At 41.1% G+C, this 24,087-nt stretch overlaps 1 protein-coding gene across 1 annotated transcript in view; it reads left to right on the forward strand.

The window, feature by feature from the left end:
* The window catches only part of rdgC (retinal degeneration C), a 37,036-nt gene that overhangs the window by 9,075 nt on the left and 3,874 nt on the right, over window positions 1-24,087 (forward strand). Inside the window, exons 5-12 of the mRNA XM_089249501.1 lie at window positions 1,266-1,427; window positions 2,127-2,293; window positions 12,528-12,564; window positions 12,667-12,816; window positions 13,711-13,779; window positions 14,948-15,133; window positions 15,650-15,795; window positions 21,125-21,231. Of these exons, the coding sequence (XP_089105627.1) occupies window positions 1,266-1,427; window positions 2,127-2,293; window positions 12,528-12,564; window positions 12,667-12,816; window positions 13,711-13,779; window positions 14,948-15,133; window positions 15,650-15,795; window positions 21,125-21,231 (1,024 nt within the window). The remainder of the gene's footprint in view (window positions 1-1,265; window positions 1,428-2,126; window positions 2,294-12,527; window positions 12,565-12,666; window positions 12,817-13,710; window positions 13,780-14,947; window positions 15,134-15,649; window positions 15,796-21,124; window positions 21,232-24,087) is intronic.

Here is a 24,087-nt window from a genome sequence, read left to right on the forward strand (position 1 = left end):
CACACATATGGAGTTTTTGCGTTACTCATATTATACATATACAAAAGTATCATATGCATTGGGATTCATTATAATATAACAAGTGCGTAAATTCTGGGACTTCAACATATACATGGCTACAGCAGAAAAATCCATCTACCTGTCCAGGTCAGCTTTACAATAGTTATTTGCAATATGGATTGTAACAGCTTTCTGATGCGAAGATATATTTTGGAAAGAGAGAAAATTCAACTGCCCCTGTGCGGGGAATCGAACCCACGTCCTTTCACTTTCCGGGTGAACGCCCTAGCAATTGTGAGCTTTGGCCTGAGTTACGTCCGACCGTCCATGTACGGTTTCGTTCAGTGCACATGAGCTACAAGGAAAGATTGAAATATTCGTAGCCTTTGTAGTCTAGGGCGTTCACCCGGAAAATGAAAGCGCGTGGGTTCGATTCCCCGCACAGCGGCAGTTGAATTTTCTCTCTTTCCCAAAATTCCTCTTCGCATCAGCTAGCTGTTAAAAAACTCTGTATGGATAGCGGAGAGTGACGTTATCCTCGAATATGGACTGTGCAGAAATATATACACTCGTCACAAATCTACATACATACATTCCTATACAAGTTTCAACATTTATTTTCAGTGTATCACACATGTGCAACCCATACAATGTTTGCTTGTGTACTCACAAATATAATTATACCTCATCAGTTGGACTTTGATTTCGAAAGTCCGATTCTCAAAAATGATTTGGGCATTAGCCAGCCAATTCGCGAAGTGGCCGCAGATACGTGGTCAAAGGCTATATATATAGTTTGAAGGGAAATTTTGAAGGGAAAAAGATTACTACATCCACATAGTGACTGGGGCTTGGTTGGGTCACCATAGCTAACGTGGCCATATTCATCACGAAAAAAAACGCCAACTTTGCAATGACCCCGAATCATGTCTTTTGTTACCGGATTTTGGCCGAGGATCTCCGGCCACTTCGAGAACTGGCTGGCCAAAGCCCGAAATTCTGACATTTGGGTCAATTTAAAACCAAGTTAGCCAGTTCGTGAACTGGCCACTTTCGGGCTTTGGAAGTAACATACACACGGTTAAAAAGTCAAAGAAATCCTTCCGTCCCCTAAAAAAATTAGTTACGATCCTGAATGGAAATCAACAATTTTCAACACCGGGGCGTTGAATGTACTGTTGCTGATTTGTTTCTGAAGATCAGAAATGTCATGAAATTTTGGCCGAATCATGTATCGTCACCAATATTTGGATTTTGTTTTATAGAAACTTCACGCCAAATACGTGCTCGTAGTGATCCATGCGGCGAGAAGGATCCTTAAATACAAGCCAAACATCAATTTCGTGTCGACGGTCAACTCCAAGCAGATAACCGTCTGCGGAGACCTACATGGGAAATTGGAGGATCTGCTCACTGTTTTCCACAAGGTAATCTAATATTTAAATTATGTTTGATGCACATGGAACTGTGTCTCGGGTCACTTGAGTGGTTCGAAAACGTTTCGCTGGTCGTTCAACTGATTTGGAACTGCACCGCGAGCAGTTTAAGTGCTCTAGCACTGTGTCACGGGTCACTATAGTGATCCGGAAATGCAACGCGGGTCACTCATGTAATCTGAAAATGTGCTACTAGTTTCATTTAAAAAAAAAATTATTTTGCAAAAATGAAACAAGTAGCACATTTGCAGATTACTCAAGTGACCCGCGTTACTTTTCCAGATTGCTATAGTGCCCCGTGACACAGTTTCAGAGTACTTAAACTGCTCGTGGTGCATTTCCAAATCAAAAAATAAATTTGAGGTCACGGGCCACATCAGATGATTCTGAGGGCCACCGGTTGAGCATGTAAGGACATAAAGGCCGCATCAGGACTTACAAGACACCCTGTATATATATTCCACCAGAATTGGGGTAAAAAAGCTGTTCTAGCAGCTTCCGGGTACGTATAAAAAGAATGACAGAGCCCAGAGCCACCTTCCAGTGAAATTTTGAACTATTTTTACTACCAGATCGAACTCGAATTGATGGCATAAATTTTGGTGCGAACCAAATTTGTTTGATTTTATCTTTTTTGTTTTTTTCTGGTCAGCCCTTTACATTAATTTCCTATTGAATCTTTCTGGACAGAATGGTCTACCGTCACGTGACTGCCCATATGTATTCAACGGTGATTTCGTGGACCGAGGACGTCAGTCCATCGAAGTGTTGGTCCTTCTACTGGCCTGCTTCATAACCTGGCCGGATTCCGTATTCCTCAACAGAGGCAACCACGAGGACTTCAGCATGAACATCAGGTGAGCGTATATCGACCGAAATTATCAAATTATATTCCTTGGACGAAACTTCAAACAGGAGGCTTATTATCTTGTCAGCTCGGCCATATAATGCCTAAATATATTCATGGTTCTTCTGTAGGTAATAGAAAACAGGTGTTCTCTCATATCCTATCATGCACTTGGAACATATTCTCGTCACGGAGTCGACTTTTCTACAAAATTTAACATAATTTTTGTTTCAACGACGATTTATGAAAATAAAACGGGACAAACGATAATTAGGGCGTTGGTTCGTCTTACAGCGAGGTTCAAACATTTTTTCTTTCTAATTTGAAATGTTAGAGAGTTCGAGAGTGTGGAGAGGCGCTTTTATTATTATTAAGATTATTTTCCGCCAAATCTCCATGCGTGACTCCATCGCAAGTAAAACTACATAAAACATAGCCATTTGCACGCAATTAGCGCTCTTTTTTTTTCCCAGTGATTTTTGTTAAGGGACTGGGTATAAATCCACTTTTTATATCAGTGAAGCTTTTTAACTGGTTATGAGAGTTGCTCTCGGAGTGCGCGTAGAGGTGGCGACGCCAAAATTTGACTTGAGCGTCGAGAACAGTAACACGGATATTAATTTGCGCCAACCCACTGACCAGCAGTTATCGGACTTTATCAGAGTTTACAGAAAATGATTATTATTGCCCTGAGAGCATAAGGGTGCGATTCTAGTGCGCGCGTTTCCGATTCTGGAAACCTGTGTCGTCTCCGATTGGTTAAAAACTCGAATTTCAAGCTAAAAAAAAAGATTGAAATTCGGTTTTTTAACCATTTGGAGACGACGTGGGTTTCCAGAATCGGAAACACGCGTGCACTATAATCGCACCCTAGCGTTAGACCAAGGGAGAAGCGGATAAATGCCCTCGAGAAAAGAAGACACGGAGACGTAAATGTTCTTTTCACTTGGGTCATACAGAAATAATTGGCACAAGCCCACTCACGTCGTAAACAAACTCCACATGACAGCGAAACATAGAAAAATAGACACCAGGGGTTAAGATCTATAAGGAATATACAAATGGTGTTACTAGCTGATGACGGATTAAGGAGGGCGGATATTCTTCCCTTCGCCATCATTGAAAGCATAGACAGCAAAGATGGAAGGCCAGCGATATACATTACGGTTTTTATGGGAAAAGGGGGTTTCAGGTGGTGATATCCATCGTCATATGGTATCGGTGTGTGCGGATGCAAAGCACCCTCAAAGCAAACTGTGTTCCACTGGTTAACCAAGCTCAACAGTGGACAGGAAAGTGTAGCCAAAGATATGAGCACCACCACCAATTGCTACGGATTAATTGCGTCCAAACAATAATGGTGAATAAATTCAAACAAGTTCTCGGTGTTTTCTTTCCTCTCTTTTCACCATCGTGAAGCTTTATGCAGTGAAACCTGTACCAAACGGAACGTCAATAGACTGATTGAAATAATATTCCGTTTCAGACAGATTTCCGTTTTATAAAAGTACAAATAAAAGCACTAATCACTGAATGGACTGTATTTTGATCCCGTTTACGACAGGTTTCCGTCTCATAAAATGTCCGTCTTAGGTTTCACTGTAGTAACCCTATCCACGGAAGTTGGTTTTTCTGTCCCTCCTTTCTTTCTATACTCCTGTTAATGATCCCCCCCCCCTCTTTTTTTACTATTTGTATGTAAGAAAGAGCGAAACACTTAGGGTGAGGGTGTGAAAAGAGACTCTTTTCTTTTACGTATTATTTTCCTTTCCTCCTCCTTTTTCTAACGTGTGGTTTGGTTAGGACGAGGTTACCAGATTTATCGCCGATTCGTAAAGTAAAGATAATCCGAATTTATTTCCAAAAGTTTGTTTATATTTGAAGTGGTTAAGCGGTAATTTTAACATTAAATCAAATATGAAACTCAAGGGGTATTCCGAAAATTCGAATTAGCCAAGTTATATGCGTCTAAGAACATGGTTTCTTAACCGGGGATTCATGAGACTATTTCACGGGGGTCCGTGAGCTTGGCTGAGAGAAAATTCAACTAGATATATTTTTTTATACACTGAACGAAAACTTAAGTGTATTCATGCATTTTTTTTTTTTTTTTTTTTTTTTTGTAATAAGTTCAGTCGTTTCAGTAGCATGTCTAATCACAAATTCTTGCAATAATCATGAGTTGCAAGAACCCTTATCAGTAAATACCTAAAAGTAACTGCAATTGCTAATTTTGTCGCTAGTTGACTCTCTTGTTGTCGCTGGAAGCCAGTACGGTATTCAGGTCTTGCAATATAGCGAATAAATTATTGAGAGGAGTAATAGCAAATAACCTGGTAACGCACCAGTGTTTTGCTACTCGGTTGTTTTCAAACTAAGACAAAAAAAAAAAAGGTTTAAAAAAAGACAAAATCTAGTTTATCCGTGGTTTCTCTCTCACCTGACAGATATTTTTCGCCATATGAATGAAATAAATATTTCTATTCAAGGTCGTGAAGTGACTATCATGGATAGGATGGTACTGAAATATTGCAAGCTTTTATTTGGGGAAGTTACCAATATGGAAAAATAGAGCAGATGCAGACATTCTTGCTAACTTTCCTATGTTGGTGGAAGTGTTATGTCGACATGGAGTTGGGACGCAAAATCCTCTCTCAGCTGCTTTCCAAAAAGATGTTTGCAAACACAGAAATATTACGGTATTCTTTCGGAAATTATTTTCATCTTCATGGATCTCAAGTAGAAACATGGATAAGTAATCCTTTCTTATCTGATATAAACTGCATGGAAGATATGCTATAATTTGTCAAAAGACGAACTAATCGACCTCAGAGCCAAAGACCGTCAAATCTATAAGATTGGAATCCGATTCAAAAAGACTTGCACCTGGTGCTCCAAGAGACAATTGTATCCAGGGCCGCAACTAGATACTTGGTCACCCAGGGCAAGCGCGCATTTTGACGCCCCCTTGTAGTGTTGAAGGAGAGGTTTCAGAATGAAATTTGCGCCCCCAGGGCGCTAGACCTGCCTGCTCCCCCTAGTTGCGCCCTAATTGTATCCCCCCGTCTTGTAAAGTGAGCAGAGGAGAATTTGATTCCATTTGCAACCACATATCTAGGTGAATCGGGATTTTCAATGCTTGTTTCAGTCAGAACAAATATCACTCCGCAGTACAATATTCTTATTCAAGATAAGCAGCAGCAGTCTTCGCACTGAAACGTTTGTAATAAATCGAATTTAACTAGAAAAATTAATTAAATGCAGTAGCATATACATTTCTCCTATGCAGAACCAGAATAAGGTGGGAATTTATTGAATGTGAACAAATTTCATAGTTCCGGCTGTTGCAATGTTATTCATTTTGCTTGAAGTGGAATGTGCCTAACGCGCTGAAACGGAAAACATTATTTGAAATGTTTATGTGTAAAAGCAAAAAACAGTACAGAGAGTAAAGTGTTTGAAATACGGTTATAACATGGATTTAATTTTACTTATCTCTCACTCACACACACACACACACATTTTTTTTTTTTTTTTGGTCTTACGGAAACATCTTCTAATGACTTCACGAATTTTAATTTAAGAAACGTCACCACTGATTTTAATTCATAAACATGTATGTACCGAGTATAATATGATCTTGATTTTGAATTTTGTTAATGCACAGAAACGCGTACAACTTTGAAAATATGCCCGGCCCCTTTCGACTCTTCTTTAAACTAGTTTTAATGTGTATTTCAAAGGCTTCGAAGAAGAAACACATACTCGTTATATGTTGACTGTTTCATAGTTTTATCTTATTATATTTTTACTAGGGGGGCTCTGCCCCCCTGCCGCCTTTGACGGCCAACCCCCCCCCCCCGAGATTCATCAAGCACCCCCAGAAACTGGGGCCACAGATTCAATTCGCTGAATTTTAGTGGGGCCCACACTGGATATATCTCGGGCTACCGGTGTGTTGCAAATTTTACAATGTTAAACAACAAAAATCAATGAGATACATCCAGGGGCCCCGAATTAGAACCTATCAACATTCCCATGGAGCACTGACCTGGAAGCTTGTCGGACACCCCCCTGTAAGGGGCCACGAAAATTTTTCATTTTTCTCAATTTTGCAACGAATAAAATCCAGGGCCCCACATCCAGTAGCGGGAACACAATACGCAGATTTTTAGTGGGGAATCCAGACTGGATTTATCTGATTTTAATTTAAGAAACGTCACCACTGATTTTAATTCATTTAATTTAATTTGCAATCCGCGGTTGCAAATTCTACAACAGAAAAGAATGAGATTCATCCAGGGCCCCCAAAATGAAACCTGTAAACATGGGGGCCCCGCTTTGGAAGCTTGTCGGTCATCCCCCGGTGCGAATGCCATGAAAAATTTTCATTTGTATTCGTTTTACCAACGAATAAAATCCAGGACCACCCACGCAACTACCCGTGACCGAATTCGCAAATTTTTTGGAGCCCCCAGACTGGATATATCTTGTGCTTCCGCTATCGCAAATTTTTCAACGTTAAAGCAGCAAGAAAACAATGAGATCCATCAAGGGCCCCTAAAAATGAAAACTTTTAACTTTCCCATGGAGGTATACGTACAATCCCCCCCGGGTACCCTGACCCTGTGTGTTGGGAGCACTGTTGTTATATGTATATTATACATATACATACCTCTCGGCATGACTCCCCCCCCCCCCTCCACAAGGGCAGAGCTGACAGGACCAGAACGATTCTTATCACTTTTTGATTTTCACACTATAAATTAACCACAGAGGGGCCCTGAAAAGCTGATTTGGGGGCTCGCCATCTAAATTCCAGCCTAAGGGCCCTGCTGTAGGATATGGAAGCCTCTCGGTACATGCACATAACATGGTCCCGATGGGTCAAATGGGTCCCAATATGTGCTAGAGTTAAATGAATACTTGACCCAAAATCGTAACCGACTTCCGTAACACAAAAACGTAACAGATTTCCGTCGCTCAAAAACTTCACCCACTTCCGTCACTCGGTTGCTTAGCAACAGGCCCTTTTCGAGTTTGTGATTTTATATTATAGAGTAGATAGTAAGATAAAAACAGAAATTTAAAAGTGATGTGCAGAGCTGGGGGGGGGGGGATCCGTAGTCTTCACTTTACTGACACAAGGGGTCCGTGGAACTAAAAAGGTTAAGAACCTCTGTGTAAGAAGGAAGATAAGGAACCCGTAAACGCGCGATCTGTCTGGATAGAACCAAGCAGCTGCGATTGTCAAGAACAACAGAGCTACCTACGGCTGCCAGAAGCTGAGGAAGAAGGTCCATTTCGTTTTGTTCCGTATCCAACTAGAACCGATGACATTTTCAAGCAAGTCTAAATCGTCTCTTAAAACGATAATAAGGTCGTCAAAACCAACAATATTTAATTTGAAAGCAGTGAACGGGTTAACGACCCTCCACCACTCAAACTCCGACAATACGTATAGGGGAAGAAAAAAAAACAACAACCAGTATTTGAGTCATAAAGAATATATTACTGTACGTTTAACTTGGAATTAAACGCTTTCGAGGAATACTGCTAATAATAGTTTATTATAGTGCAGTTTTTTTTGCGATATAATTATCGAATTAGGTTAATGGGAACGATTTCTAACGATGGATGAAAATTCGTATTTGCAGGAAAAATGGTATACACATAAGTATACGCGTAGATATCGAGAGGCAATTGTTGGAATCGGGTTGGTCACGGGATCTTGGCGGCAATATAACATACTTCTGGGCAGTATTGGTAAATGAATGGCCGATACTTTCCACTAGACTCGTCCTAAGTGATTTCGACACGAAATACACTACTTATCCGGATACAACATTTCGCTCTCTTTCAAGAATCATTATCATCATTATTTCAATTATTATTATCTTCGATAAAAAAAAAAAAAAAAATCGTTTCTTAGTAGTTAGTAAAATTGCTTCGAGATGGTTTTCTTAATAACAATAATAATAATCGTGATGTATAACCTATTCTAGCCTGGGCTGTGAAATTTTATGTTCAAAAATTAATTCTGTATTAATTTTAAAATATTTTTAATGTATCGAGTTTTAAAAATATAACACAGTCTAGGATTTTTTCGCTGCTTATAGGGGGACTACCACTACTAAACCGCACATGCACCTCGTCGATATTCCTCTGCGGAACTTCAGGGGGGACTGCAAAACTATACTAGGCGTACGAAATTGAACTTGAATTTTTTTTTAGGGATACGCAAGCTCCTACGTCTCTCGAAACATACGGAGGTAGGCATGTCGGAGGGTAGGTATTCTATGCATTTCTGGGGTATGCGGGCATTCAACGCATTTCTGGGATATGCGGGCATTCTATTCATTTCTGGGGCATGCGAGCATTTTACGCATTTCTGGGGCTATGCAAGCAGTTTTAGAGTAAGTAAGCATTCTGCGCAGTCTTGGGGCTATGCAAGTAGTTTTGGAGTATTTAAGCATTCTACGCAGTCTTGGGGCTATGCACGCATTCTTTGCATTTCTGGGGGTATGCGAACATTCTACAAATTTCTGGGGCATGCGAACATTCTACAAATTTCTGGGGCATGCGAACATTCTACAAATTTCTGGGGCTATGCAAGCGGTTTTAGAGTAAGTAAGCATTCTACGCAGTCTTGGGGTAGTTTTGGAGTATCTAAGCATTCTACGCAGTCTTGGGGTAGTTTTGGAGTATCTAAGCATTCTACGCAGTCTTGGGGTAGTTTTGGAGTATCTAAGCATTCTACGCAGTCTTGGGGTAGTTTTGGAGTATCTAAGCATTCTACGCAGTCTTAGGGTAGTTTTGGAGTATGTAAGCATTCTACGCAGTCTTGGGGCTATGCAAGCAGTTTTGGAGTATGTAAGCATTCTTTGCATTTCTGTGGGTATGCGGACATTCTACAAATGTCTGGGGCATGCAAGCATTCTACGTATGATATTATTTCATCATGTATATATATTGTTTGCCATTGCATTTTTAATTGGGTTGCTGTATTTTTAAAATATGACATCCATATTTATTATGGGCATCTTTTTTCCTCAGCCACCTCGTTGGGCATTTGCCTGTTGTGGCGTTGCATTTGTAAGCATCTTACCCATTTCTAGCGATAACCAAAGCTCTTACGCATCTCGAGAGGTGGGAATCCTTTCTATTAATTTATAGGGGGGTTACGCAAGCATTCTACCCATTTGTAAGGAAAAGTATTCTAGACATTTCAAGGACTATGCACGCCTTCTACTTATTAGGTTACGTGAGTGTCGTAATACGCATTTCTAGGGATATGCAAGCCTCACATGCATTTCTGGCGAAACGTATATCTTATTGGAATTTCTGCGGGGGGGGGGGGGGGGGGAAGGAAATTTATTACGTATTTCTATACAGGCCCCTACGCATTTTGAGGAGTTTTACGCTCTTTCTACGCATTGCTGGCGTGAGTAAGTATTCATTGTATTTTTATGAATATATTTCATACACAAGCTTCCTACTAATTCCAGGCGTCACGCTAAGGAAATGATACCCGAGTTGGCATCTCAAAGGAGTACACACTCCTTCTAAGCATTTTCTGGGAGAAAGTAAGCATTCTACGCATTTCCGGGAATACGAACTCCCCCCCCCCCCCCCACCCCATCCATTCCAGAGGAGAAGTTAAACAAAGTCGGGCCATGCTTTCATGTACTTTTCCAATATGGAGTGTAGTTAAAAACAGGCCTATAGGCACAGAATACAGAATGAACCGAGCACGTCCAGGCTCTATCGCTATTGCAATTTAAGCACAGTGGTCATAAGATCGCGGACGTACCGGGAAAACCTACTGGTGTATCAGCCAAGCGAAGCCATTCCAAGCCAACCCAACCCCACACGGCGCCCCTCACCAACTCTCTCGTCACCCTGCCTCCTTTACATTCCCAACCCAACTATAGCCCAGCATCTCCGCCCAGCACCACCAAGACGTTCGCACCCCCAACCCCAACAAACCATGCTCAGCCAAGTCCCACAACAGCCGCTACCCGACCACCCAAAAACCCACATCACTCCCCACGACCGAATTGGCCTATAGGCACAGCGCGTAGGCCATATTTAAAAGTAGTTGTTCCTCCGGTATATCTTCCACCATGCTGATTTTCTGCGAGGACCCCCTTTGTTTCCGAACCAAATAAAACAAAAGCACTAGAACTGAAAAAAAAACACGTTGTGAAAAGGCCAAAAAGCTAATAAATCCGAGAACCCGAGGGCAGTCCGCGAATTCCCCATGGGAACTGGTCCAATAAAGAAACGTGTTGCACGAAAACGATTCGGTATTTTTTCCCCCTTTTTGGTTATCCGGATCACGTACAGCGCGTTTATAAACCTCCAACTTTGTTTCGTTGAAGGAAGACAGGAAAGAAAAAAAGAGAAATCAGTTAATGCATGTCCAACACGGAACCGAAGTCGTTTTTTTGGAGACATGAAAACAGCCTTGAAATCCCCAAGGACCACCATATAGAGGGTGAGGGTAGGGGGGGGGGGTGAAACCACGTGATAGGAATTAAACTATCTTTAACGATATCAAATTCAGTCCATGGGCGACTATTCGGCTTCAGAATGGTGACGACGCTCCAAGATGGCACTTCGGATCGGAATTTTGGTGATTTTTTATTGTCGCCGAAATGGGATGAGTGCGTTTACTAGTTGCTTACTACAGCTTACCCAGCTGATCTGTTCCGAAAGGGGCTCACGGGAACGTGTCTAAATGCGCATGCGTGTGATTACATTAAGAACGAAATTGTTGCTACCGTTAATTGGTGCCAATTTTTTTCTAGTGACTGTTAATTGGTGCTAACATTTTTGCTGACGATCAGCAGATGTTTTGCAATTGATTCCTTCAGCCCCCCCCCCCCTTCACGTAAAAGATATTGGCAACAAATTTGGATGATCTATATATGATGAATCGGTGATAAATCTGGTAAACTTGTCCTAACCTAACCGCACGTTAGAAAAACGGAAGAAGGGGGGGGGGGAAGAAAAAATATAGAAGAAAAGCAATACAAAAGTAAACAGCAAAGGAAAACAGTATAATAGATAAGTAGATAACAAAGTGTATACAGCAGATATCTCTTTTCACCCTCACGTTAAGTGTTCTTTTTGAATAGTGAAAGATTCATTCATGGATGTGGGGGGGGGGGGAGAGGAACAGCAAGAGGAGTATAGAAAAACGGAGGGGGGCAACTTCGGCTCATAGGGTTACAATAAAACTTCGCGATAATGAAGAGAGAAGAAAGAAAACACAGAAAACTGTGGATTGAGCGAGCGATCAAGTGAGTGTGCGATTGATTGTATGAGTAACCAAGTGAGTGACCGTATGAGTGACCACACACATATTTCGTCTATCATACGGTCACATACAGTACTGCCACCCACTCATCTGGTCACTCAGCTACTCACTTGGTCACGCATATTGTTTACCACACGGTCAGGGGCTGGTGAAATGTAAGGGGCGAAATTTACGGGGAATAAGGTGCCAGGGGAGAAATATCTTCACGAAACGCCAATTTCTGTTGAACTCTCTCAGGAATTCCAAATTGGGAGGCGGGTGGTATCGTGATGTCTTTATTACGATGGCTTTAGCTAGGGTTCCTTGGAAACCTCCTCTGCTGACATCCGCCATCTTTGAATGAGAGTGCGACGTCAGTATTATCGCGGTAAAGCCGGGTTTCCCTAGGAGTAGAATTTCTGCACAGTGTGCAGCGTAAAACGCTGATTGGTTAAAAACTGGAAATTCAGGTTATTTTGACCAATCAGAGTTTTCACGCTGTACGCGCTGTAGAAACCTGCTTCAAGGAGGAAAACCTGGCTTAACCAATTTATGTTCCTTATTCTGCTCTCATTTCAACAGTTAGATGTGACAAAACCGGTTTTGGTTTCGCCAAATAAAAAGAGGGTCGACTTTGAGTCCATCCCGCTTTCTTAAGTGCCTTAGCCATGGCCCCCACAAGGGGTGGGCCTACAAGGCTCCAGCCCTGGGGCCCGGGATGATTTTCATCATTTGTTTTGTTTTTTCACGCTATAAATTCATCATAAAGGGGCCCCATGAAAGTCTGGTTGGGGGGCCCGTAAAAGATCCCAGCCTAGGGTCCCTGCTTCAGGATGTGGGGGGCCATGGCCTTAGCTCTGACTGGGATTGAATTTGCATAACCTCGTTATTGCGATTGCATGTCTTACTAAAGGAGTACTTCCCTTTGTTTTTTTTTAAGGTACGGCTTTTTGAAGGAAGTCATGGTCAAATATAATGTAAGTTGGATGTTTATTAAAAAAATGTTACTTTAAATTTGACGAATTGATGTAAAATGTACAATAACAAACTTCGCTGTTGTAAGATAATGTGTATTTCAGAGGCACGCGGCGAAGATACTACAAGTAACGGAAGATCTGTACGCCTGGCTCCCCCTGGCGACGATCATCGACAACAAAGTGTTCGTGGTACACGGAGGTGTCTCGGAAACGACGAACCTTAAAGATGTCGCGGCATTGGATCGACATAAGGTATTTCCTTATTGTCACGATCTTGTACGACAGTGTTTCTCAAAGTGTGCCTCGCTGCTCCTGGGGGCGTCGCGGAGAGCTGGGGGTATTGGTTTCTGTGTCTACTATGAAGTGCTTCTTTTATATATGGGAAAATATCCACCAAACTATTCCGGGGAGTGGCTGATGAAGCATGGGTAAGGAAGCCGCGGGTCACAAACGATTGAGAACTACTGTTGTATGGATATAATTTTGGGCCGTCTTAAAGCATGGGGGGTCTCACATGGCACAGCCCCTACTGTATAGTGGGGCTCGTTATAACGGAATCCTATATTGTGATTTTCGAGAGTAATAAATATGTGAATTGATATACTTCCTTCCTACCAGGTATAGAAGCCCTCGAGACATCACCTTGCCCGGGGCCCCCTACAATGCCGTTGAGGTGACCCTCAGTTAATCCAGAAACTGAAAGTCACCACAAGCAATTGGTGCTGAATTCGAAATGATTTTAATGCACAGCGTGTCCCATAAATTCGTAAATAGTTCGAAAATTCATAAAAAATTGAAGGAATCGGCATATTTGAATGCGGGTCGCGAAAAAGGTTATTCTCACGATGACAAAAACCATAGAATTCCATGGAAGAACCTTTCTTCAATCTTCTGCGTCCGAAACGTTCCTACTCGGTACTACAAGTGACGCTCCAGCGCTCTCTATGGACAAAAATTTCAGCTTAACTTTTTCCCTATACCAAAAAAAAATAATATTTCGTTAAAATAGCTTTTCCTCAAATCGCATTCAAATACATAAATTCTTTCAATTTTTTATGAAATTTTAAACGCTTCACGAATTTGTGCGACACCCTGTACACGATGGAAAATGTACAGTAACTGAATTCATGTTGACTTTCTTTTCAGTTCTTGACTGTTCTGAGACCCCCAATGCTGCAGGGACACCTCGCTTACGAGCCGTTCGAGTGGAAACAGGTGAGAAGACACCATGAAAAAGAATTAACATATTTTAACCCCCTTCACGATCATGGACGTAATATTTCATCCAAACGACAGTGGAATAAATTCAAATAAGTTCCTTGTGTTTTCTTTCCTCTCTCTTCACCACCGCGAAGCTTTATATACGTATGCGTAGTGACCCTATCAACTCTTTCAACTAAAGTTGCTTTTTCCTTCCCTCCTTTTTTCACACTCATATAACTTATCTTTCTACTATATATGTTACTGCCAAAGAACGAAGTTTTGAAGTTCGCGAACTGGCAGGATCAACTGGTCCAGCCAATGCCCGAATTTCGGGCTTTCACTAGGCTTTGGCCGATCCCTATATGGATCACTAAAATATCGATATTCAGATTCCTTTGATCGTTAGGGTTGCTATAGCTAGCCATAATTATTATGGTCAGCTATGGCTAATTATAAATTGCCACAATTATCACAAAAAATGCGCCAACGTGGCGATGACTAAAAAATCATAGGGATCGATATATAGGGTGCGAATTTCGGGCATTGGCTTGGTTAACTGGTCAACTTCGGGCTTTGGCAGTGATATATACATGTAAGAGCGAAAGAGAAAAAGTAGGCTGAGGATGAAAATAGACTCTCTTATATACCTTATCTACCTAAAAAAATCCCTTTTTTACCTTATCCATTACACTTTTTTCTCTTCCTCTCCCTCCTTTCTCTAACGCGCGGTTAAGTTAGGACGGGGGTTACCAGATTTAATGCCGATTCGTCAAATAGACATCATCAAAATTTTTTGCCAAAAGCTTGTACGGGAAGTGGTTAATACTAATGGGGGCTCAGTTCCAATCAATATCTCGGGCCTTTCTTTTGGATCTGCTTTCTTCAATCACGTTTATTACTATCTAATAGAAAAAAAAAATGAGACATTGACCAAAAAACAGGACTTCATCTCCCTTGGCGGTACAAAGAAGAAGCGCGCCAATGGTTCTTTGTATCGCTTTGAAGCGACCTACGGTCTGCAAAACCCTCAATGAAGGATGCTATCTCTGGGCGAATTTCAGCATCTATGAATGATGAGGCTTAATTTATCACTGCTGCTCATATTAGTAGAACTGTACTTCATCATTGATACGTAATATTGTATAGTGTAATGTAAAAATCCTGTTCTGTTCTATCGAAGATAGTGGATCTACTTTGGAGCGACCCAATGAAACAGCCGGGATGTTTCCACAATTCGTATCGAGGAGGTGGTTGCTACTTCGGCCCAGAAGTGACAAAAGCCTTTCTGGACAAGCACCGACTCGAGAGGGTCATCAGGTCGCATCAGTGTAAATTCAACGGATACGAATTCACTCACGGGGGAAAGGTACGTACTCTAAATTTCAGAGTAAATTGCTTAATGCAAGATATACACAAAACTGGGTGTTGTGAAGATATTTGTTTGAGCGGTTGATTTTTTTAAGGAAAGAAAAACTCATTTCTGCCTCTACCGGGAGTCGAACCCGGGCCCTCGTTTGCCGGACGAGTGATCTCACCACTAAGCTACAGAGGGGGGTAGAGATTTTTCTTCACTGGAGCTTATATATGCCGAACGGGACCGTGCAATGGACAGACAGTTCCGTTAGGCATATATACGCTCCAGTGAAGAAAAACCTCTATCTCCTGTGTAGTTTAGTGGTGAGAGCACTCCCCCGGCAAACGAGGGACCCGGGTTTGACTCCCGGTACGGGATAAGTTTTTCCTTCCTTAAAAAATCAACACCCAGTTTTTTACATATTTTGCATTAACAAGTGGAAAGCGACATCATATATAAAATGCTTAAATTCCTACGTTGAAACTGAGTTCTGAAATAGCCATAAAATTTTCGGTCTTCAATTGACAGGTGATGACAATTTTTTCGGCATCCAACTACTACGAGATGGGAAGCAACAAAGGAGCTTACGTTAAACTGATTGGCCCAGATTTGGTTCCGCATATCGTGATGTATGTCAGCAGCAGGAACGCCAGACATTCGACACTGACACAGAGGTAAAGGTGATTATTATAGTCAGGTACGAAGAAACCAGTGTTTCACATTCGCCCTGCAAATATGTATACAGGGCTGAATGAATGAATGCCAGAACTTTGCCACTGGACTTATCCCGTTGCCGAGATCTCTTCCAGCCCAGCTGGTGTGGCAGACTCTGGAACACTTTATTTTGTGTCGAGAAAAAAAAAATTTACAACATATTTTCCTCGGACAATTGTCGCGATTAACAAATTTTGTGGTGATTACAGACGAGATGGGATTGGGAGTTGAAGAAAAGTTTCGGGGTTTAGTTAAGAGATGAATGTACACATATTAGGATGGAGGTATGCTTTAAAAGCAATTGAGCCCCCCCCCCCCATGCCATCTCATCTGTTATCTTACACTTGCCATATTATATACACAGGATACAAAAAGAAAAAGAAATGAGAATCTTATTGTGAAATAAAAGAATCCATCGGAGCGAGTCATTCTCGCTTAACACCTTATTGGTGAGCAAATGGGTTTGATAAGTTGCGGACTAGAAGTTTTATTGGTTGAGTTCACTCGCTCCGGCAGATTTAATGAAAATATACAAAATAGAAGTATTGTGTGGGAAAATATATACAATTAGGGATCACCCGTGGCATCTCGCTTAGCACCTTACTCAGTGAGCAACATGAATACGACAATATGAGTACGCACGTGTGTTGTGGATGTGAAATGCATGAACAACTTGAATAGAGGAAAGAAAAATACACACATATACACACATTTATATCTATCTATATATATAAAATTGATTTTCTGTGTGTCTGTCTGTGTGTGTGTGTGTGTGTGTGTGTGTGTGTATGTTCTCTATACAAATCTACAATTTTAGATCGATCGTCGCCAAATTTTGCATATATACCAAATGGGACCCGACTTGAACGATAGGCTACTTTAAAATTTCGTCAGACCAGGACAAATGCCCCAAATGGGCAAAAAACTGTTCAGCAACAATGGTTTTTGGGCCTCAACAATCACTTTCCGAACGTTTACTTTGGTTACCGTGGTTCCCTAGCAATGCGTTTCAGACGTGTGTGTATGCCTTTACAACGGTTTGTCACTTCTTTAATCCTGTTAGTATATGTATAACAGTTTATGCCTTTATAATGGTTTGCCACATTTTCAATATACTCTCAGTAATGAGGCTTTTTGAATAGACGTCATAATCATCATCAGCATCGCTTTGAGAGTCAGGAAAAGGGTGATCCTCATAGAAATCAGTGCTAAAATTGTCGATTTTACTGTAGAAATGCGGAAATTAGTGGGATTTTCCGCCCCATCAATAATTTTAAAAATTGTATTGAATTCTCGATTTTTGAAATATTCAGTTCGTACAAGATATACAGAAGACTGGATGTTGTGAAGATATTTATTATTTGAGATGTTAATTTTTTAAGGAAGGAAAAAACTCATCTCTGCCTCTACCGGGAGTCGAAGGACCCGGGTTCGACTCCCGGTAGAGGCAGAGATGAGTTTTTTCCTTCCTTAAAAAATTAACATCTCAAATAATAAATATCTTCACAACATCCAGTCTTCTGTATATCTTGTATTAACAAGTGGAGAGCGACATTCATGTCATATTCAGTTCGCTTAGAGATATACGAAGCCCAGGAGATTAAATACGAAGTAATTAGCCAAACCTATACTTTTGAGTTGGATATTCGAGCAATATCATTGATTTCATTTATATCTTCTCAAGTATGAAAATTAATGTCTCCATATTGTCTCTTTTGATATTTATTTGCATACATTCATGTGTGTTAGGATATTTTAAAATTAGTTATGAGCCCGTGAAAAGTGCATCTAAAAAATTCCACAGCTTTAACTACGGATTTTTGGAAGCTGGAACAGACAGATGGATAACTTGAAGTTCAGGGGGGGGGGGGATCGAAATACCTAGCGCCCCTTAAAAAAAGAAAAATATACATTCATTTCTACGTTTCTGTGTAAATCTATATTTGTTTATTTCATGAATCGCGCAGGTCGCCATATTGGTTAACTTGGACACGGTTTGTATGTCTCTCAAGGAAAAGAGAGGGAGATATCACGTGATCCAAAAAAGCCTCATTGAAGAAAACCCGGGCAGCGCCGGGTATTATAGCTAGTGCATATATATAACTGCTAGGTCGAGTCGTCTCGCCCTAAACGTATTTTGGTGAGCAATGTGGGCTTGGTTTAAATGGGGGATTGTCTGGAGAGAGCCTTAGCTAAGGATCAGCTTCGGTCTTGGTGTTTTGGTTGACTCGCTCTGGCTGGTTAAATTTACATTAAAAAAAATGAATATATATATATATAAAATATAAACTACATGTAATGGTTATTATGAAACTATTCGTGTCCTCCCACCTAGCACTCCCGCTAGAAGAGCTGAATGGAGGCCACTTGTGGTTATCACATTTACGTAATTGTTACGGGAATATCGTAAAAATTCTTGTTCGGGTCCCGTTAGTACATGCTATATCTTGTACATGTAATGGTTATGTATTAGTAGTGGCAGTCATATGCGCGCGCGCGTGTGTGTGTGGATATAATTTTGTTGTTGTTTTTATCCATTTCTGTTTTTCTCCCCCTTATTTTTGCAACATTTAAAACATTATTTTATAAATCTGGTGGACAGATTTCTTATTATTCGTTGGCGTGTACATATCTGACAAGGCTTGTAGTCCTTGCCGCTGTGTTTTTGTTTTTGATTATTTGAGGGAACCATTGTTTTGTATTGTTTTCGGAATATTCGTACTTGTGTAGATGTTTTGTAAATTTGCACTCTGTGGCATAGTGAACTGGAGTACCCCCCATACCGCAGGCACATTTGTCCGTTCGGCGGCGTTTTCGTGTAGATATGTATACAGGGCTGCAACTACAAACGAAAAGTTACTCTGTCCCCTGAACACCAGTATACCTTTTCGCACCCCCCCCCCCTTATATAATCTGAATGGGGAAAAAAGCAAACTCAGCGCCCGTTGCACTAGATCGCCCAGCCCCTCCCCTAGTTGCGACCCTGCAAATATGCCCGTGTATTCTTCAGATGTTCTTCGTGTGCCATGAGGACATAACTTTTTCGAGCCATACTTTGACAATGAAAATGTTGAGAAAACTTGATGGGAACAGACATGACCTGTGATCGTAATACTAGAGGTAAGAATGTACTTTTTCACAAAGATGCAAGTGAGTATTTTGGTGCCTTCCATGGCTCCAACGAGGGCAGGTCTGACAGGTCTAGCCCCGAGACAATTCTCATCATTTTTTTTATTTTTTTTTTTGCTTTTCCACGCTATAAATTAACTATTGAAGTTCCCGTGAAAAGTCCGACCGGGGGCCCGCAAAAGATCCCATTCTAGGGGGGCCCCCTTCACCAGGATGTGGGGGCCATGGTACCTCCAACCGACTGCGTTATTATTTATGTACTGTACGCACCGCAATTTACTGGTGAACCGTTGTTCCCAGAAACATACTTCCAATTGGAAAAGTATAATTATGAAAATTAAAAATTAACTTTTTATACCTTCCCTGTGTGCCCGAAAACCCAATTACAAAGTTGTTGTCCTGTTTCTTCTGAATGTTGTTGCCCTGATGTCAGCAAAAAAAAAAAAAATCAGCGTTTCTCCAAGCGCAACATTCGCTGAGATATTTGAATTCAACGGAGAAAAGTTTGGAAAAAACAGGATAAATGTGGCTAAAATACGTTTTATCCGCAATTTTTAAGTGATCTGGAAAATCTGCCAAGAGACACTTACTTGATCGTAAAATGTGCCGCAGGCCACTTTAGTCATCTGGAAATATGCCGCGGGCAACTAAAGTCATCCGAAAATGTACCGCGGACCACTTGAGTTATCTGCAAATGTACCAAATGATTTATCAAAATGCGTGGGAGGGGGGCGGCGCTTAAGTGCAAATGGGCTGCGAGCCAATCAAGTAATTTATCGACATGCCATCCAGCCACCTAATTAATCTGTAATCCATGTAGTACCACGTGCAAGTTAAGTGAGGTGGAGGTGTGCCTCGGGTCACTCAAATGATTCGGAAATGTGCTTGGGGCAGCTTAAATGAATATGTGTCACGGGTCACTAAAGTGATTTGATAATCTTTCGTGCGCCGCTCAAGTGGATGATTCACACCACAAAATGTGGTCCGTGGGGCACATTAGCGCTGCTCGAAAAAACTATTTCAAAATCTTTCGCAAATTAAGCATGATTTTGACGAAATTTGGCCCTCGTGCCTCGGGTTGAGAATGGGAAAAGCTGATTTTTAGAGTTAGCTCTAGCACCGATAGAATAAAGGCGCATCGATTGCGGAGCGTTCGTTTGAATACAATCGATTTTTGAGGGTCTATTTTACATATTTTTGGACAACAAATTTTATTTGAATCATTGAACTCCTGATTAACGTTGCACACACACACAAACTGCATTTAAAAGCCAACTCCTTTCGCAAGTTAGAGCATGATTCCGACGAGAGCGACATTTCTGATTATTCAGTTTCCGTAGAGAAGCAATTTTCCCGTTGATTTAACATTGCATGCAAGTGCGCAGGAAAAACAAAATGTCAGCAATCTCAACAGTTTTCATTAAAATTATAAAATAAGTATCTTCGCAATGGACGATATTTGCGCCATCTGCCAAAAAAATTAATAATGGGTTTTGAGAATACTTACACCAGTAAAACCAAACGCATGAAAAGACATTACAATTTTACATTACTTTCACATTAGAAGAGGGCATATGATGAATCTGGTGACGTCACTCAAAACCTTGACAATTACAAAACTGGTTTTATGGCCCCCACCTTAGAGATGACATCATTTATCTCTTCAATGATTCGTTTCTCGTTTCCAGGCCCCTCCTACAATTGATGATCTGCGTTTACTTGATGATGACGTAGCGATATTAGAACCCCTTTATATAACGGTAAAAGACGAGACATACATCCGGACCTGCTGCACTCTGCCGTTGCTGGATTTGTGACTCGCCTGCAATGTGCTATCCCCTGTGGTGGTGGTCATGTGGAACATATACCGCTGTAATAAACGATTTGGAGGCATTCTGTTGGTTATTTGCGAATCTTTTCTTTGACTTGAGTACGTCAGCGTCATCTATCGGCTCTTTTTGAGTTACTTTTTTTTCCTGTCTTAAAAAAATTCCCGTGGCCTAGTGATGCCTAACCCTGCAAACCGTTTTTTATTTCGGTTATTTTTCCGGTTTCTATGAAATTTCAAAGTTTCTACCGACTTTTTGCCCACCCTGTATATATTACTGCACACATGATATAATTACTATTGAAAATTTTCAATACGATTTTCGTTTTCAGACAAGGTATAATGGAGAAATCCGCTCTGGTCGAGCTCAAAAAGCACATCTCGTCGAAGAGGTTTCTACTCATGGCTGAATTCCAGAAAAGAAATAAAGAGATGATGGGTATTGCATTCATTATTTTCATTCTTTATAAACAAAATTTTAACAATCCAATCGGAATACACACATCGGTTCATCACCTACATGCTGACCTTAGCCCTTAACTGGCATTTCGAAAGTTCTGTGCATGGTGCCATTTTGACCCCCGACAAGTATTAATGCATTTTAAAACGTCAACAAAAAGAGTTTTTATAAAAGATATGGGTTTTTTACATGTGACTTCTTTTTTTAAGGCACGCATTCGAAAGAAATGGAGGGATACGTGACTTTTGTACAAAACCGAACGGATATGATTGAAATATACTCAGAAAATGAAATTTGCAAATTCAAATACCATTTAAAATATTTACATAAGCACCAAAGTTAGTCTTATTCGAGGTCGGAAGCACAGTCCTCGCAAACAACAACACTTGTTCATCACACAGACCTTACGTAAGATTCACTAACAGCGCTATCCTCATGCTCAACAATGGATATCCGATGTTTCACGATTAATTTGAAACCGTTATCGAGAAAACTGGCGCTCTTCCGAGACGCCATTCTGGTGTGAACACTCCGGCCGTCAGACAAAAAAAGCCTTACGCAAGTGGTGTGGCCATTTTGACCCCCACGGAAACTTTGAGCAATGATGTATCAGAGGTCTTCAACCTTTTTCTAGTCCCGAGCATTGCCTGTATCCATCATCAAAACAAGAGCACCCTTTTCGGCACGTTCCGACATACAAATGCATGAAATCAGAATGATTTCCATGCTAGAACGCAATTTGTACTAGGAATTTAATTGGAACATTGATCAAGTTCTTGCGAGCACGAAATCGGTCACGAGCATAGAGCACCCTGGGTGCTTTAGGCGTTTAGGGAATACCGTGTTGAAGATGCCTGATATAGAGGGAGGAAAAAGAACATTATTAACACGTGTAAACAACTAACTTGATAGGTACTGAAAATAAGATAGTTCAGATGTATTTCTTTCTCAAAAAGTGGCTAGATGAGCAAGGCGACATGACCCCACCCACACCAATTAAGGCAGTGGTTCTCAAACTTTTGTCACCCGCGGCTCCCTCGTCCGTGGTTTAGCTGTACCTCCCCAGAATAGATTGGTAGATATTTTCCTGTATAAAAGAACCACTTCAAAGCATGAATATGCACTTAAATCAATATCTCCAGCCCACTTTGAGAAACACTGAGTTAAGGGTTAGCGAAGGCCTTTATTCCACCTCTGAAAGTTCTATCCTCCTCCCACCCAGATCACGGCCGCCGCTTTGTCTCATTGAAGAGATTTTAGCAGGTGGTCCAACACCCGAGCCATGTGGTAGGAAATGTAGGTGTATGTGTTGTGAACCTATCGTAAATTTCGTTTCTGTGTAATGCTTGTTATAGTGCTGCCATCAATTTTTCAAACTATGAGTGAAGTGTAATGATTGAATAATTGTACCATTGTAGGCCTGTTGCTTTCTGTGGCGAGACTTTTTAATGGGGAGATGAAAGTTCTAACCAGCTGACATGGCTGTATAGTACAGAACAGACCGACACTTAACGCGATATACGAATAAGCTCGTTGTCCCGGAGGACGTTCTGAGTTACACCGAGGGGGAAAAAAATTGGATCCCCTATCGTGGGACCAAAAGAACCACAAGTCATGCATGAGCATTCAAAAAGCATGTGCAAGCTCGATAAGTCGTATACAAAAATTTGAGGTTGCACGAGGAGTTCAAAAGCAGGCCGTATTTTAGGGCACTGGGGGAGGGGAACAAATACAACGCCACAACAGGTAAAATGCCCAACGAGGTGGCTGATAAAAAGATGCCCATAAAAATATGGATGTCATATGTTTCAAAAATACAGCAACCCAATTAAAAATGCAATTAACACAAATTATAAACAATATATACACATGATAAAATATTATACAATGCCCATAAAGAATACTTATGGTTGTCTTATTCTAAGAATGGATAGCTTCTCGATTTACCCCAACATGTTTATCGTATTTCTTTTTAAACGTGTCAGTTGTGTTACAATTTACTACCTCCGGGGGTAAGCTATTCCATTTATTAACAACCCTATTAGAGAAAAATTCCCTGCGACACCATAACCTTGCATTGTCCCTTACCAATCGATACTGGTGTCCCCTTGTAAAAGCAGTTGATTGGCGGTGTACTAAAAGTTCATGGTCCATCCTATCCATCCCATTGAAAATTTTGAACACTTCGATCATATCTCCTCGACACCTGCGTTCATCCAATGTAAACATATTCAAAAAATGAAGTCTCTCTTCATAACTCAAGCCCTGTGTGCCAATAAGGACACGCGTAGCTCTTCTCTGCACCCCTTTAACCAAGTCTATGTCCCTCTATAGGTACGGTCTCCAAAACCTTACAGCATACTCCAGTCCAGGACGAACTAAGATTCGAAAAAGCGGAAGAATGACTTTAGGAGAACGCGAAGAGACCTTTTTGAAAATGAGACCAAGCATTCTATTCGATTTTTTGACAACCGCTGAACAATGTTCAGAAAAATTAAGTTGCTCGTCAATGAGAATTCCCAAATCGGTGACTCTTGTTGCATCCGGGATAGTGACACCATTCAACTCGCAAGAGAACCGTGGGTTGTTCGAACCAAAATGAGCAACAATGCACTTATCTACGCTAAACGTCATGCTCCATTCATTTGCCCATGCTGCAATCTTGTTTAAGTTGGTCTGGAGCAACTCCCTATCGCTTTCATTTCCGATTACCCCCATTAGCTTCACATCATCTGCGAATTTGCTAGTAATTCCATCGATACCCTGATCGAGTTTGTCGATAAAAAGTGAAAAAAGTATGGGGCCAAGGACACTTCCCTGAGGAACTCCACTTGT

This window comes from Pholcus phalangioides, unplaced genomic scaffold, assembly GCF_987345545.1.
Source record: "Pholcus phalangioides strain wild (caught in Gottingen) unplaced genomic scaffold, Ppha-v1.0 ptg000022l_1, whole genome shotgun sequence".
In the NCBI taxonomy this organism is placed as follows: domain Eukaryota; kingdom Metazoa; phylum Arthropoda; class Arachnida; order Araneae; family Pholcidae; genus Pholcus; species Pholcus phalangioides.